We start from the raw sequence: 18,076 nt of genomic DNA on the forward strand, positions 1-18,076 counted from the left end.
ATTTGACTGGAGCTAAGGTGGTGGATGCTAGGCGGTTGAAGATGACCCGGGATGGGGTAAGGTGTGACAGCCTGTCGATAATGATTAGATTTGAAGGTGGGATCCTGCCTCGTGTGGTGTGCGTTGGGTACATGCGCTATGGCGTACGCCCATATGTTCTGCCGCCCCTGCGTTGCTTCAAGTGCCAGCGCTTTGGGCATATTGCAGCGGTCTGTAGAGGGAAGCAGAAGTGTGGTAAATGTGCAGGAGACCACGAGTATGGGAAGTGTGACGACGGAGCAAAACTCAAGTGCTGTAACTGTGGGGGAGAGCATAGCTCTGCCTACGGGGGATTCGTGTTCAGCAAGAGGGCTGCGGAGGTGCAAAAAGTTAGAGCCTCTCAAGGCATATCCTACGCGGATGCGGTCAAGAAGGTGTCTGGTAGTCAGGTGACGGTGGATGCAGTGGGGGCTACCAGTGCTGCTGGTGTCCTAGGCGACAGGGGAGGGGGCAGCGTTGCCCGCAGCCAGGGGGAGGTCCCCACTGGGATGCCCGTGAGTGTGGCTTCCACGGGCAGAGGCCCTGTGGGTGCGGAGGATGTACTGGTTGTGAAGAGGAAAGATTTCTTCCTCTTTATAGTGGAAGTGATTAACTGTACTGGGCAAACCAAGAAGAGATCCGAAAAGACTAAGACCATCGCTAAGGCTGCAGGGAAGTACTTTGGAGCTGGGGGCCCCGAGTGGACGGAGATAGAGGATGCGCTGCGGGAGGGCGCCCTGCCCCATTCTGGCAGTGGGAGTGGGGGGGCTCCCGATGCGCCGTCAGGTTCCGGGGGCTCATAATGGCGGTGGTTGTCTTGCAATGGAATGCGCGTAGTCTTCGTGCTAATGGCCAGGAATTTAAGCATTTTGTCTCTACCTTGTTGAACAAGCCTCACGTTATGTGCGTGCAGGAGACTTGGTTACGACCTAGGTGGGGTTTTGGGATACAAGGGTATGTGTGTGTTAGGAATGATAGGGAGCAGGGTAGAGGCGGAGGTGTGGCTGTGTTTGTCCGAGATGACCTAAATTACGTTGTTGTCAGTGTGAGTAAAGCGCCGGAGGCCCTGGCGGTGAGGGTCTGGCTGGGTGGTGAAGCTGTTACTGTGGTTAACCTTTATAATCCGTGTGGTGAGTTAACGCTAGAGTCCTTACATAGTATCGGTAAGGATGTTCGGGGAAAGGCCGTGTGGTGTGGGGATTTTAATGCGCATAGCGCTTTGTGGGGCGGTAGTGGTACCGATAGGTATGGGCAGGTGGTAGAGGGTTTTATCAATCAAAGGGAGTTGGTTTGTCTGAATGATGGGGGTGGGACCCGCTATGATATGGGGACCGGTGCGGAAAGTGCAATAGATCTTACACTTGTGTCCAAGGAGTTAGCTGGTGTTTGTAGTTGGGAGGTTCTTGGTAATCTTTCTTTTGGTAGCGATCACTATCTAGTCCGCACCGTGATTGGCTTTGGGAGCTGTGTGGTCAGGGGGACGAGGATCCAGAGGTGGCAGTTGGCAAGGGCGAACTGGGGGGCTTTCCTGAGGAAAGCTGATGATGGTTCTAGGGTTCTGCAGGAAGGAGGATTGACTCAGGTGGATGATCTCAATAGTGCAATTGTCTCGCTCATCACGCAGTCAGCGGTAGGCACGATTCCTAAGAGTGGTGGTAGTGGACATAGGAAGCGGGTGCCGTGGTGGACTGAAGCATGTGGTCATGCTGTTAGGGCGAGAAATGCGGCGTTTCGCCGGCTAAGGGTTGCCCACACTGAGGGTGCCCTCATTGACTACAAGAGGGCCCGCGCTGTTGTGCGGAAAACTGTGAGAACGGCCAAGAGTGCCTATTGGAGGCGGTATTGTTCCAAAATTGGGAGAGAAACGCGTCTCGGGGATGTTTGGGGGATGATTAAGCGGATGCATGGGGTTGAGCGCCGTCATGGGACCCCGGTCCTAATACTGAATGGTGTTGAAGCAGTCAGCGACGTTGACAAAGCTGAACTGTTGGCCAGCACCTTTGTGTCGGTGCACAGCTCTGACAATCTCTCACCTGCGGAAAGGCACTACAGGGAGAGTACTTTGGCCCAGAATTCTGAGCTGATTGGGCACCAGCCTTCGACTCAAGATGACCTTGACCTTCCGTTTAGTTTGTTTGAGCTAAGGAGAGCACTTTCTAAGGCGAAACAGACAGCCCCGGGTAAAGATGAGGTGTGCTATGACATGCTCTCTCATTTGACTGATGACACGCTTGGGCTAGTCCTGGGTCTTTTCAACCGTGTTTGGGATTCAGGTTGTGTTCCATCTGCGTGGAAACAGTCTACGGTGGTGCCGGTTCTGAAGCCGGGTAGGCCAGCGTCTGACCCTTCAAGTTATAGGCCGATTGCCTTGACGTCGCAGCTCGGGAAAACGATGGAGCGCATGGTTACCGAGCGGTTGGATTACTTCTTGGAGAGTCAGGGTTTGCTTCCCGCGCACCAGAGTGGTTTCCGTAGGGGCAGGAACACCATGGATTCCGTGTTGTGTTTGGAATCTGATATCCAGCTGGCCAGGGCTCAGAAAGAAAAGGTTATTGCGGTGCTCTTTGATGTGGAGAAGGCGTACGATATGGTTTGGAAGGATGGGCTCCTCATTAAGCTGCGGAAGTGTGGTGTGAAGGGTAAACTGTTTAACTGGGTCCGGAGCTTTCTGTCTGGCCGGCGTATCCAAACCAGAGTGGGCGCTGCTTACTCTGGGGTCTATGGGGTGGAGAATGGGATCCCGCAGGGGAGTGTGTGTAGCCCTATCTTGTTCAATGTTATGATTAAGGACATCTTTGACGACGTGGATGGGTCTGTTGGGAGGAGCCTTTATGCTGACGATGGCGCTCTATGGGTGAGAGGGAGGAATCTCCGGTTTTACGAGGCGAAACTGCAAAGGGCAATACAGCAGGTGGAGCAGTGGACCCTGAAGTGGGGGTTTAAACTGTCCGTACGGAAGTCTCAAGTGATCTGTTTCTTCAATGGACATAGGGACGTCTCCCTTCGACTGCATGGGCAGGTGCTCGAACAGGTCAGGGAGGTGAGGTTCTTGGGGGTCACCTTTGACGAGAGGCTTAGTTGGCGTCGGCACATTGATGAGGTCAGTGGTAAATGCAAAAGGGTGAATAACTTGCTTCGTTGTCTATCCGGCCAGGACTGGGGGGCCAGCAGAAGGTCGCTCCTGGGTATTTATCGGGCCGTCATGAGGGCGGCTATTGATTATGGCTGTATAGCCTACATGTCTGCGGCTGAGACTAACTTAAAGAAGCTTGATGTGGAGCAAGCCCAGGCCTTGCGCATCTGCTGTAGGGCTTTTAGGACCTCCCCTGTCTCGGCGCTGCAGGTTGAGTTGGGGGAATTGCCGTTACGGCTCCGGAGGCTAGAACTTCTGTTGGCTTACTGGGTGAATGTGCAAGGTCATACGAGCTCTCACCCGGTGAGGGACTTTCTCAGGGTTGATGGGGGGCAGAGTGAGGCTGGCGGTATGATTTTCAGCCAGGTAGGAAATGCGAAGGCGCGGCTTGCGGGGGTTGGTGATCTGCGTGTGAGCCCGTCGGTGGCTTTGTCTGCTATAGCTCCGTGGAAGTTTGTCCCGGCTCCTGTTGATGTTAGCTTGCATGGCAAGCTTAGAGGAGTCGCTGGGAGGGCACCGCAGTTTGCCGTTCAAGCGCTCATCGATAAGCTCTCAGGTGATGTGTTTATTTATACCGACGGGTCTAGGGATCCTGAGAGTGGGCGTACTGGCGCCGCTTATTTTGTGCCTGACCTGGGGCTAGCGGTCAAGAAGAGGTTGACAGATCGCCTTTCTGTTTTCACGTCGGAACTTATAGCGATACGGTTGGCGTTGGAATGGGCGGAATCTGCTTTGCAGTGTTGCGGCATTGTGGTGGCCTCTGACAGCCTTTCTGCATTGCAAAGCATTAAATCTGGGAAATCGGATTGCAGACAGGATGTGTTGAATGGCATCTTCTGTCTGATGTTCTCCCTGTCCAGGAAGGATGTGAGGGTTTCCTTCATTTGGGTCCCTGCGCATGTGGGGGTGGATGGTAACGAAATGGCTGATGCACTGGCTAAACGTTCCCTTCGGCGGCCATCAATTGATGTGGCGGTTGAGTTAAGCAAATCTGAAATCAAGCCTGTTATCAAGAGTCATGTGGTCGGCCTTTGGCAGGAATTTTGGAGCCACTGTGTTACTGGACGGCATCTCTATCACATACAGGGTAGTGTGGGTCCTTGCGGGTCTATGGGCAGGAACGCGTGGGAGGAAAGGGCCTTCGCCCGCATGAGGATTGGCCATACTGGACTCAATTGGTCACTGAGTAGGATAGGCAAACATCCGACCGGTCTGTGTGGTCACTGTCGGGTGCCAGAGACTGTCGAGCATGTGCTGATTTGCTGTGAGGCTTATGATAGGGAAAGGGCCGGGTTGGCCTTGTGGTTTCGGAATAATGGGCGGGAGTTCAATCTGCGGAACGTTCTGGCGATCCAGTCACAGGGTTTGTGTCAGGCTGTGGTTGCTTACTTATGTAGCACAGGGCTGGGTAAACGTTTATAGAGGTGGGGGGTGTTGGAGACTGAGCCGAGGATGAGGAGCAAGAGGATGTTCTAACGCGCTTGGACTTCATGGGCCTAGAAACGCCAAAGTGATGGAAGAAGGACTTCTAAAGGATAAAACGACAAAGACGTCCCATGACCTCATGGGCTTTGTAAAACAACAAAGACGTCCCATGATCTCATGGGCTTTGTACTTCCAAAGCACCGAACGTCAAAGAGGGCGAGGAAGGTGAAGAAGAGTCTCCCTGGAATAAAGCCGGTTGGTCTCTGACACAACAACTATTCTAGTCACAAAAACACATCATGACCTCATGGGCTTTGTAACGCCAAAGCGATGGGAGGAGTACTTTTACGGACTACGACAGAGTCTGAGGACTACGAAACGTCTGAGGAATAAAGTCTGGCGGTAATGCAACACTCGGATGCCAACCGCCGTAAAACAACAACAACAACAACATTGTCTGTCTATGGGCAGGAACGCGTGGGAGGAAAGGGCCTTCGCCCGCATGAGGATTGGCCATACTGGACTCAATTGGTCACTGAGTAGGATAGGCAAACACCCGACCGGTCTGTGTGGTCACTGTCGGGTGCCAGAGACTGTCGAGCATGTGCTGATTTGCTGTGAGGCTTATGATAGAGAAAGGACCGGGTTGGCCTTGTGGTTTCGGAATAATGGGCGGGAGTTCAATCTGCGGAACGTTCTGGCGATCCAGTCACAGGGTTTGTGTCAGGCTGTGGTTGCTTACTTATGTAGCACAGGGCTGGGTAAACGTTTATAGAGGTGGGGGGTGTTGGAGACTGAGCCGAGGATGAGGAGCAAGAGGATGTTCTAACGCGCTTGGACTTCATGGGCCTAGAAACGCCAAAGTGATGGAAGAAGGACTTCTAAAGGATAAAACGACAAAAACGTCCCATGACCTCATGGGCTTTGTAAAACAACAAAGACGTCCCATGATCTCATGGGCTTTGTACTTCCAAAGCACCGAACGTCAAAGAGGGCGAGGAAGGTGAAGAAGAGTCTCCCTGGAATAAAGCCGGTTGGTCTCTGACACAACAACTATTCTAGTCACAAAAACACATCATGACCTCATGGGCTTTGTAACGCCAAAGCAATGGGAGGAGTACTTTTACGGACTACGACAGAGTCTGAGGACTACGAAACGTCTGAGGAATAAAGTCTGGCGGTAATGCAACACTCGGATGCCAACCGCCATAAAACAACAACAACAACAACAAGTCATTGCAACTTGTTAAAGGCAATTTATTGTCATTAACTCATGGTCTGTTCCATCATAGACACATGTGGGGGAGTGACTATGAAGACACACATGCGTTGCGCAGTACGTTATCTTTGCTGTAAGGATAACAAGCGTGAAAAATATATTCGACACGGTGGTTTAGGGAAGTCCGGTCGGTGAGTCGGCGAAATAATTGAAAAATAAAAGAATATGACGTTTTTTCAACAAAATGCTGATAAAAAAATTCAGTCGGCTAGTTTCACACCGGGTCGGTCGGGTTACGGCAAACAGACATATTATTTTGCTCAGCCTAAGTCTAAGTCTAAGGTAATGACTGTGGCAACAGAAGATAATCCAGTGTCAGACAGTACCCAATAGCTTGCTATGGCGATTAAAATGGTCATGGGACAAGTACAACCCACTATGGCACAACCACAGGCAGTCCCATCCGCCACAGGACCAGAGAACACACCTGCTTCAGTAATCACCTACAATCAAGTATGATCGAATTTGATTTTTAAACATTTATGTTTTTGGAGGGTTTTACGATCTGTTATTTTGTGAGGTTTTGTCTGGCACCACTTTAGTGTGATCACATGTGGATGTGATCAAAAGGGGGAATTGTGAATATTGATCAAATTATTGTCAGGTATTTATATTATATTTGTGTGTCCTATTTATCATATGGGTCACAATGCACATTCTGTGTACTTTATGATTATCTGTGGACTGGTATAAACAATCTTAAAGCGGACGTCATGCTACTTTATCAGAGCCAAGCAACAGCTTTATAAAACACAGCTAAATCTTGTGGAAAGTTGAATCTCAGCTGCAATACAAACAACATGCTACCGTTTTGCCTGTTTTCCCTGAGAACAATCCTCGCCTCTCGCATTCTATTATAAACTAAACTTCAACAATATCTAGCAGCTTGAGAGCTCCCTTTTATCACATGTGGATATAATTGAATAAATAAAGTAGACTGAATAAATCACCAGCTGTCCACAGGGGTGATGTTTTGTCAGGGGCTCAAGTATATATATGCCTACCACTAAAGTAATGCATAAATGAACATTTGAGTTAATACATTAAAGCTCTTAGTTTATAAAGTATTCAAGAAATGTGTGCATCTTGTTGGGAATTTGGAGAAACTTGTACATTAACTTCATTTTAATATCAAAGATGTGACTAACTTAACTCCCGATGACGTGGACGCACAGTCAAACATGAAAATCCATTTACATGTGTGAATTTTGATAACTTGTCTTCCATGATGAAATCGACCGTAAAGAATCTCGAGGTTGTTTTTGACAGCAATTTTAAAATGCAAAAACAAATTGACAGCGTGGTTGGAGCAAGTTTTTATCAGTTACGTCTTTTAGCTAAAATCAAGCCTTTTTTAAATCGCACCGACCTTGAAAGGACGATTCATGCTTTATCAGCTCAAGAATCGACTATTGCAACACACTTTGTCGCTGTCTCCTAGTCTGCCCTCAGCCGCTTTCAGCTCATACAAAATGCTGCGGCTCGTTTTTTAACCAACACACCCAGACGTCAGCACTTTCTTTTTAGGTTAGGCTTAGCAGGTTCTTTTTACTCTCCATTGGCTTCCTGTTTCTTTTAGAATTTATCTTAACATTTATTTTTTTTGTTTTTAAAGCTTTAAATGGCCTGGCACCATCTTATTTGGCTGAGCTCCTGTCTGTCCGAAACCCAAGAAGGGCTCTAAGGTCGTCAAATCAGCTTCTGCTGGACGTCCCCAGAACCAGACTCAAGTACTGGGGTGACGGAGCTTTCTCTGTCGCTGGTCCTAGACTCTGGAACCCCCCCCCCACATGCGCACCATCACAGATTTTAACCTTTTTAAATCTAGGCTAAAAACTTATTTATTCAGACTGGCTTTTAACACTATGGAATGACACTTTATTTGTATAGTGTGTTTTCTTATTTAGTTTTATGTTTTGTATTTCCTAGATTGTATTGTTGAGCACTTTGGTCACTTCAAGTGTTGTAAAGGGCTCTAGTATACATAAAGATTGATTGAAAACAGAATCAGAAAACCTTTTATTGCCATTGTCAGTGAACAAAAATCGCCGACTAGGAACTTGCATTGGAGAGTGAATGATTGGCAAAGCCTGTTATTGAAAAACTCCAATATTTTAGCCAAAATATTTTTATAAAAAATATAAAATGAATACTCAGAGGAATTCAATGCCTAAAAATAATTTAAGAAAAAGAAAAAAAACTTTTTTTTTAAAATGAACAAAGAATATTCAGAAAAAATTAAATTGCCAAACTCGATCCATCATTAATTGGAAAGATTTTGTACTCTAAGTCAAACATATTCTTAATTTGGACAAATATAATTTAAACCACCAAATTACATGTAACCATAACAACATACTGCAACAATGTCAATGAACACACATCATTAGCAGGTTATGAGAAAGTACATTAAATATGACAAACACATTCCAAACACAGTTCTTAAGGCAAACTAAAGTAAAGCATGATTTAGTTACAAGTTTAGATCACACAGTAAACGTTAAGTCACTTTAAATGTGAAATACAGTCATTAAGGACTTAATCCTGAGAAAGTTTCCATCCAGCAGAACAAGAGGATTTGTTACAGTGGATGATTCCACTTCTCCACAGGGGTCAGGTCCTTGGACCCATTTGGTGTCCTCTGTGTTCTTTATCAGAGGTGTTGACCCAAAGGGGGGGAGGGGGGTGTGGTGAAGACAGTGTTGTTGGTCCATGGGGGATGGGGAACATTCTTCAACCCATCCAACATTTTGCTTTGCTTTCTGCAACAGTGTATTGGATGATGAAAAGGTCATGTCTTTTAAAGGTCTCTTTGGACACATATGTCCTACAGCGGCCATTTTGTTCAGAAAGAGAATCCCTCTTTTTGAACAGAAATGGAAGTTTAAGGTTCAACATACCTGTCGTATACAATAGTGTCTTTAAGCCATGTGGCAGGAGAAGCCCTGGCCATTCTGATGCTAATCAGGTCCTCAGTGATGAGGGAGCTAAAGTCAGCTAACAAAAGGGTTTGATAGCCCTTTACAGATAGGATACAAAGGAGAGTAATCTCAAGTGAAACAGTAAACACCCTTCATCAGTAGGTTCCGCCTGGTGGGCGGGGCCTACTCAGAGTAGAAAAAATAACTGCATTCTCAAACTAGATCAGCAGATTGAGAATGACTCTTGGAAAAATCGAAACGTCCCGTTTTTTCCTAAAAAAAAAACAGTGTCCAGATAACAAGCTCATTTATCGTAAAACATGAACATTAGCAGGTGTTTGATATGAAAACACATAAATCTGATAAGACTAAGGCTTTTCAACAGTGTGGATTCTCATGTGTCTTATTAAGTGGCTTGACTGGGAAAATGCCTTCTCACAAACATTACAGCTGTAAGGTTTCTCTCCAGTGTGGATTCTGGTGTGTCTTTTAAGAACACTTGCATGTGAAAAACTGTTTCCACACTGGTCACACTTGTATGGTTTTTCTCCTGTGTGGGTTCGGTAGTGAAGCGAGAGCTCTTTTGATGTTCTAAAAGCCTTTTCACACTGGTCACACTTACAAGTTTTTTCTACGGTGTGGATTTTCATGTGTGATATTAAGTTGCTCGATCTTGAAAATACTTTCTCACAAACATCACAGCTGTAAGGTTTCTCTCCAGTGTGAACACTCATGTGTCTTATTAAGCTGCTTGAGTCTGAAAATACTTTCTCACAAACATCACAGCTGTAAGGTTTCTCTCCAGTGTGAACTCTCATGTGTTTTATTAAGTTGCTTGAGTTTGAAAATGCCTTCTCACAAACATCACAGCTGTAAAGCTTCTCTCCAGTGTGGATTCTCATGTGTTTTATTAAGTGGCTTGACTGGGAAAATGCCTTCTCACAAACATCACAGCTGTAAGGTTTCTCTCCAGTGTGGATTCTCATGTGTGATATTAAGTGGCTTGACTGGGAAAATGCCTTCTCACAAACATCACAGCTGAATGGTCTTTCTCCAGTGTGGATTCTGGAGTGTTTCTTGAGAGCTTCTGCTTTAGAAAAAACGTGTCCACACTGGTCACACTCATGTGGTTTTTCTCCTGAGTGGGTTCGGTAATGTTTGGAGAGGTCAGGTGATGTTTTAAAAGACTTTTCACACTGGTCACACTTAAAAGGTTTCTCTCCAGTGTGGATTCTGGAGTGGGTCTTGAGAGCACTTGCTGTAGAAAAATAGATTCCACACTGGTCACACTCATATGGCTTTTCTACTGTGTGGGTTATGTAGTGTTTCTTGAGTGCAGAAGCAGCGCTCAATGTCTTTCCACACTGGTCACAGGTGAACCCCATTCTTCTGATGGACTTTTAGATCTGCCTTGAACACAGAAAAAAAAGACAAAGTAATAATAGTATTAAATAAAGAACTTATTCTTTGGTCAATTCCTTATCACTGTTGAGAGTGGTGGTGTTACGGAAGAAATGAGAGTCATTTTCACAAGGTTCAATGAGTTATGAAATTACCAGGACTTTACTGTTTCTATAAGAATGTGGACAGTGTAACAGGCTCTGGCTTTGGGTGAGGACCGACAGTATCAAACAAGTCTGTCCCAGAGCTCTGTCATTTAAAAACATGTTAAATTCAACATTTTGGCAAAGGATTTGGCAACCGATGTTGCAACATCAATGAACATACAGTGAAACAATTAAATGTGTGTAAAGTGAGAGTGGGTCAGTACTTTTGAGTACTTTTTTCCCCAAAGGTTTTTTTGGCCTGTAGGCTTTGCCAGGACAGTGCAGCGTGAAATGGGAATGAGACTAGGGAACAACATGCAGCAAACAGTTGAAAGCAGGACTCAAACTCATGAGGCCACAGCCCGCCCCACATGGCAGGCATCTCTCAATGCTAGGGGTTTGAGAGACTCGACTAAAACAAAAGCATATAGTTTTCTTCTTCAATAGACACACAACAAAACCACTGATGAAAAATGTTTGGGAGACAAAATGTCTTTTAGTTATGGCACAAATTGGTCGCAAAGCTCCTACACAACATTCCTGGGAAGTAATTGGCTCTAAAAATGGTAGTTTGGGTCAGTTCACTAAAAGGGCAAAAGTTCACACCTGAGATAACTTCATAACCGTCTTGTGACAGGCAAGTGACTAATGTCTGAACAAGAAAACAGGAACATTCGTGTTGTTCGTACAGTGTTGTACAACACCCATAACGTAATAGTTATGAAAAATCACCCATATCTTGGCCCCGCTCACAAACTCAGAAAAGCCTTTGAAACGGTCAATCACCACCTACTTTAATGCAAAATGTCATCTTTTAACATCTCCCCTGAGGCAGTGGGTTAGTTTGCCTCATTTCTTCAGGGAACAGTGTGTTAAAAGCTGGAAACAAATCTTTATTCCTAAACATCAGTATGGGCGTACCTCAGGGTTCCATATTGGCAGATCGTTTAGTCTCTTTATAAACGACCTGCCTTTGATCTGTCCAAGTGTCCACTGCCAACTTTATGCAGATGATGCAGTTTTTATGCCCCCGCCAAGACACCGGAGCAGGCAGCAGAGATTTTGTTAGACAGTGGCTCACTCAAAATAAGTTAGTCCTAAATCATACAAAGACAGTCGCTATGTGTTTTTCCGTTTAAAAATAATAATAATAATTTGGATTTGACAAACACATTCAGAAAATATCCAAAACAATACAAAGAAATCTTAATTGTTTTAAACTAATCAGACATAATATCCCAAACCGATATTCTCTCATATTTCATACTGCATGACATCAGGGGCCCAGGCAGCTCCCTCAGACACAAAGAAAATCGGTTCATTTTAGAACAAGGCAATCAAAATTATGGAGAGAAAACCTGTCCGATTTCATCATTGCCATATTCTTAAGAATTATAATTAATTAAGTTGTGAAAGCTACAGTAAACTGTTTTAATCAGCTAACAGTCCGTGTGGAGATTTATGGTTCTGTGTAGGAGCAGAGAATGTGAGCGAACGAACAGAGACGCTTTGAACGTTAGGAAAAGTTATTTCCATCGAATGACTTCTTTTGGATTAAAATGAACTCAGTCATTTTCTCTCCAAGACAAAAGCTAAAACGACTGCGGTTTTAGTAAAAAAAATCATCAGATTGCAGAATTTGTCCACCAGATGACTTTACTGTACATAATGTTATTGTGTTCTACATGTTCATTTAACCGTTTCATAACTGGTCTTGTGGATAATTTTACCTTTGATGACAAAGGTAAAATGACAACTTCATATCCTACAATCGCATATGTTGCCGCCCCTTGTTCCTGTCAGTATGCGCTGATAAGAGTGTGGAAAGGGATCTCAAACGCAAATTATGGAGGCCCCAGTGCTTTCAGATTCCACAAACTCTTTGGATGAGCTACACAAAGGTCGATATTTAGAAAGGGAGTGTCTACAGAGCCGCGGCGCATGGCCAAAACTGCCATGTTATTTTGTGCCGCGGCTCCTGAAACTGCTGCGCTATTTGACCGCGCCGTTTTAGGCCGGGTTAGGGTTAGGGTCAAGGTTAAGGTTAGGGTTAAGGTTAGGGTTAAGGTTAGGGTTAAGGTTAGGGTTAAGGTTAGGGTTAAGGTTAAGGTTAGGGTTAAGGTTAGGGTTAAGGTTAAGGTTAGGGTTAAGGTTAGGGTTAAGGTTAGGGTTAAGGTTAGGGTTAAGGTTAGGGTTAAGGGTTAAGGTTAGGGTCAGGGTTAAGGTTAGGGTCAGGGTTAAGGTTAGGGTTAAGGTCAGGGTTAAGGGTTAAGGTTAGGGTCAGGGTTAAGGTTAGGGTCAGGGTTAAGGTTAGGGTTAAGGTCAGGGTTAGGGTCAGGGTTAAGGGTCAGGGTTAAGGTTAGGGTTAAGGTTAGCCATGAGGCTATATGGCAGTGCTGCGGTTCCTGAAACTGCTGGGCCATTTGACCGCGCCGCGGCTCTGCAGCCACGGCCATTTAGAAAAGCTGCAATCAATCAACTCAGATCCATATATTTGATGCCTAAATCACCGACTCCTTCGGATATCTCGTACCAGGACATTTATGATTCAAGCCCACTGGTCCGATGGTTCACAAGTCCCAATTTTGAACAAAGGGTCTACGCGCCTAAATAAAACTAATGTTATTTCTACAGTGTGCGCGGAACACGACAGACTTGATATATCCAGAGCTTCAGCGCAGGTGCATGAGTCTGTATGCCCGGGGTTCACTCACCTGCACGGGGCTGAACAGCTGTCTGCTCCCTCCGCCGCAGCGCGAGTGAGTGACAATTTCACTTCATTTACAAATAGTAACTTAACAGATAAAAAAGAAAAAGGCCACTACATAGTCTGTGGAGATCGTTTGGTTCCCAGTTCGAACGTTTTATCGCAGCTGTCCATCGCGCTCTTTCTTTCCGGCTTTCTTGGTTTCCGATAGAACTTCAGACCTCTCCGTTTATCTTCCCGGTTGCTGCACCCAACTGCCACACATGCCTTCACCATTTTGATTATAGTAAAGAGTCCGATATCATTAATGAGGATTTGGGCCTCTTCAAACCGCGTTTCATTGTAAATCGAAGCAGAGAGACGGCAGTATTGAAATGGCTTGTGGTGGTAAACACCATCAGCTGACGGACAATATGGCGAAACAAGCCTGGGGGCGCTTGTGTTACGTCACGAATGAGCTCTGTAGTCACATCACACAGATGGGGGAAAAAAATGCAAGTCAGGCTGCCCAATCTGAGAAATGTGATTCATATTCCCTGTGAAAAGGCCCAGTCCCACTGAAATTAGTCTGAAACTTGCTGTGCTAAATGTCAGATCCGTATGCAACAAATCACTCTTAATTAATCATTTCATTTATTCTTATAATCTTGATTTTATGTTTTTAACTGAAACATGGCTTGACAAAAACACAGGAAATGTAGTTCTGATAGAATCTGCTCCACCCAACTTTAAGTTTGAATCCGAAACACGAGAAAACAAAAAGGGGGTGGAGTCTGTTCGAATCTTTAGAGATGAAATAATCACCCACGGGTTGGCTTTTGGCGTGTTTTCATCATTTCAGTATGTATCCTTTAAAATGGAGCTAAAACAGTCTCCATCCATTCTCTTTAGGGCTGCAGCTATCGATTATTTTAGTAATCGATTAATCTATAGATTTTTTTTTTGATGAATCGGTTAATTTTTTTGTACATTCCGTAAACCATTTAAAAGCATATAAAATAGTCTTTTAAATAAACGTTATAGTTCAAACAAATAACAAATTGAGTTTCTGCCTAAAAAAACACATTTTATTCTTAATTTCACATAAGTTTGTCCCAAAAACAGCAACATTTCTCTTCAGTCCAAAGTGTTCTGTTTGTATATAAATAACATATAAATAATATATATAATGGGCTAATTAACTCGTCACCAGACTGTTTGTAAACTGTTACAGTATGAATCCATTTGCGTTTCTGTCACATAACTTAAAATAAGACATTTGTTTGTAAAACATTGTGTGTGGGACAGTGATGCTGGTGTTTGGAGCGGTGGCTCTATATTTTGCATTTTGTCACTTTACGGCGTTGGCTCCGTGTCATTGCGTACTTTGTTTCACATCAGATTATTATAACACGGTCGTGCTCCTCCTGCTGTTTCCATGGATGTATTGGCCGTTTCAAGGCGCCGCAGAGGAGCGTGTGGCATGTTTGAAACGTACGAGTGTGACAGGGAAGCAGAGTGTGGAGCGAGTGCAGGGTTCAGATTAAGGATTTTCACTTGTATAGCGGCGCTGCTAAACAATCCGTTCATTTTTTCAAATTTGTATAGCAATTTGATAATTGCATAGCAAAACACGAAAGTGATTAAAAATCAATATTTTCCATTGATGTAACAAGATTATTTATTTAAAATGTATTTGTAAACATTCTATTTTAAAAAAAAACTCATTTTGTTTTTAAAACCCAGAAAACTTGCAAATAAAATTAGTTGAACAAATTAATGAAAACTAATAAACTAACACCAAGTTAGATTAACTTATTTACAACTTTCTTCCATATCATCATCAATCAGATGACTATTTGCAGGAGTCTCATTTACATATAAATTGTCTTTACACTCACATTTTTTTTTATTAAGCTTCTGATGGAAAAATAAAGGTTGCTGTGGTGTTTCCATCATGGTGTATTTTATGTGTTATTCAAATTGTACCGCTCTATTTGACGTTCCATTCCAGCTGATGACGGTCCCTAAGCACTCGTCTCGGCTCCGGCTGCACATTCAGAGCAGTATAATTTGCTGCGCCCAAAATACGTATCTGATTGTTAAAAACGAGGTTGTGTCACTTGGCAGTGTAAATATGAGTGTTTGGCATGTGAATGATCTGCAAAGACTTTTGCGTTTAGGAGCTATTGACCTCGGAAGTCCGAATCTGTGACACCAACTTTACACGTGGCTCCTCCCACTTTCAGACTCTGATCTGTGACAGCAGCGGGACTCGTCATGACAACACAGCGTCTCACATGTGTCAAGCCGTTATTGACGATCGATTGACGAGTGATCAGTACTTTTTAGGCGCTTTGGTGATACAATTGAACACGCATTTTTGTACCGCAAAAGCTGCGATACAAAAGCCCTTTTTTTCTGACGAATGCATCGCATGAGAGAGAAATTGCGTCGCATTTTGCGATGCGATACCGCTTATTCTGAACCCTGGCGTGTGGAGCGGGGGTCCGCGGTGGCGCGGTGAGGACACGGAGGCTGGGGTGCGGCGCTAGTTGTGGTGGTTGCTCGCGGCAGCTCGCCGCACCGTGCTCTTTTACACAACATTTGCCTGTACAGAACTTCCTCGCCTTGTTTTGGAGAGGATAAGCAAAAACGTGGGGTGCTTAAGATTGCATACTCTACAAGACGCTTCTTGCTATCTCTACTTCTGTGCCCAATGCACAAACAACCAAAGCACATCCTGTTTTCTTTGAAAAACAACATCTTTTCATCTTGAGTCCTTCCATCCAACAGAAAGCTAATATCAAATCCATGACCAGCTCTACAAAACAAACAAATCTTATCAGGTCAGTTCTCACATTTAATTACAGGCTCCACTGTCCTTTCAACCGGTGCTATTGTTGTGGCAAAACTACTGCTTTTAGGCTGCTGTTTAACGGGTTTGAATTCCTTCCTTCCAGTTCCTGGTGAATCTTGTATAACTCCAAACACTTGTGATCTTTACTTGTTTTTCTACCAAGTTCACAATATCATGAAATGTTACTCTGCGATTAAGCTTTTCCTGTAGATCACAGGCAACACTTCTCCAGCGATCCCTAAGTTTATAGGGCAACTTTTTTTTACAATTGCTTGCATGTTGGTGGCGATATTTTAATCTCCCATTGAATTGCAGCATTCTTGCAGCAATAAACTGAACGGCTGAAGCGCCTTAAGGTCTTCACCCTCAAACACTGGCCATGACGACACCTTTTCCATGTAGGCGGAGGTTACTTTGAAAGGGTCTCCAAAATATTCTTGAAGCAAACACTTTGCTTGGATATAACCACAGGCTGGAGGCAGATGTAAACCGCTTCGGACAAAATTCCTGGGCTGGCCTCTTGTGTACTGCTCAAGGTAGAACAGACAGTCCCTTTGGTTTTGAGTTCTTGCTTCAATGTTGTGTTCAAAGGCTCTTATGAAGGTTTGATATTCCAAAGGCATGCAGGTCACGTTTGGGCAGAAGAAAAAGTGACTGCTGTTCAACAAATAAAGATGTAATTTAATTCTGCTTCTCCAGAACCTTAAATAAACGCTGATCAGAAGGATTCTCATTTTTTTAGTTGCAGATGGATCAAACTGAAGGTGGGAAACAGCTTGATGTTCTGTGTGACTTATAAATGCTGGCAGACCAGCCCCAGAGACAACAGCAGTATGAGGCATGGCATTATAAGTCACCTTAGGGTCCACAGCATGATCTAAAAAATTAGCTCTCTCCACAGCCTCCGTCTGCAACAGCTGGGTGGTGAATGTTGGGATTAATGTTTCCGCTTTTGCATTTAACTGCAGTGGCTTTCCTTCTTTCAGATAAGAGTTCATACCATCGGATTTAAAATAAACTTTAGATCAGTGGTCCCCAAACTTTTTGACTCGAGGGCCACATTGGGTTCTAAAATTTGACCGAGGGGCCGTGCCAGGAAAATATGGTGTGTTTGTGTGAACGAATGAATTACTTTAAATTACCCGCAAGATTTGACCTGTAACTTGTAACAAAGCAACAAATGCAAGGCTCAATGTACAAATTGTTTTCCAAATGCATTAAATAATGATTATTTTAATTACATTTCAGTTGAATAAACACAGCAGGAAAATTGACCTTCAATTTCAGTGGGAACAGTGTTGTTGATCTCCCTGTTTTGCATCAAAGTCTGGTGTAAGTTTTGTTGTGGCAATTCTCAGGATCGATCCTTTGGTGTTGGTCAGTGAAGCTGGATCTGTGACGTTTGTTCATGTTCATGACACTGAATGTCTCACATATGCAGGTCGAGCCAAACAAGACCAGCATCTTCTGTACGTCCTCCGGAGGTTTTGTTTCGTTCAGTGAAGCATAAAAGTCGTTAAGTTTAAGAGTGTTGGACCGTTTTTTTATTAGCATTTCTTCTACACATAAATGATCTAGTAGTAACAGCATGGAATGATTCATATCCATAAATAAAAAAATCTTAATAAATGTCACCAGAATATGCAAACATTTTGACTTTAATGTTACATTTTTGCACTTCTGTCCTTCTCATGTCTCCAGTGGTTGGACACTTTGTCCAGGTTGATGCTGCGTTTGCTTCTTGCTGTGACTTTATGCTCATCAACTGCTCCAAAATGTGCCACTTCAAGACCATTTCTGGATGATATTATTCATAAACTAACAGGGTCGCACCTGTCACGTTGTAACATGAGATATTTACACAGAAATAAACGCAGTAGTGATGCTTCTTAAACCGGGGGCCTCGTGGCGCACGCGGCGCAGCCTGCGGTCCGCTTTAGTCCTGCTTTAGACCCGCTTTAGAACAAATCACAGCTGTCTCTAGTGTCCCCTCTGTCCCCTCTGTCCTTGATGACTCTGTGTGAGCTGATGTGTCTTCACATCAGGATCATCTGCTCCTGAGCACGTTACGTTGTGACATGAGATATTTACACAGACATTGGTCCAGATAATGATGCACATGTGTCTTTTGACTCGTTAGTTAGATCTGGCCAAGAAAGTCTCATTTACACAATAGTGACACGCCACAGTCGTGCCCGCGGTCCGCG

At 44.3% G+C, this 18,076-nt stretch overlaps 1 protein-coding gene across 1 annotated transcript in view; it reads right to left on the bottom strand.

The window, feature by feature from the left end:
- Window positions 1-18,076, bottom strand: part of LOC140368450 (uncharacterized) — a 109,401-nt gene that overhangs the window by 14,640 nt on the left and 76,685 nt on the right. Inside the window, exons 6-7 of the mRNA XM_072455491.1 lie at window positions 13,038-13,098; window positions 9,146-10,152 (exon numbers count right to left, since the gene is read on the bottom strand). Coding sequence (XP_072311592.1) covers window positions 9,146-10,152; window positions 13,038-13,098 — 1,068 coding nt within the window. The remainder of the gene's footprint in view (window positions 1-9,145; window positions 10,153-13,037; window positions 13,099-18,076) is intronic.

Source organism: Eucyclogobius newberryi, unplaced genomic scaffold (genome assembly GCF_026437365.1).
Source record: "Eucyclogobius newberryi isolate DKJ021-1_F unplaced genomic scaffold, fEucNew1.0.hap1 SCAF_2, whole genome shotgun sequence".
NCBI classification, from domain to species: Eukaryota; Metazoa; Chordata; class Actinopteri; order Gobiiformes; family Gobiidae; genus Eucyclogobius; species Eucyclogobius newberryi.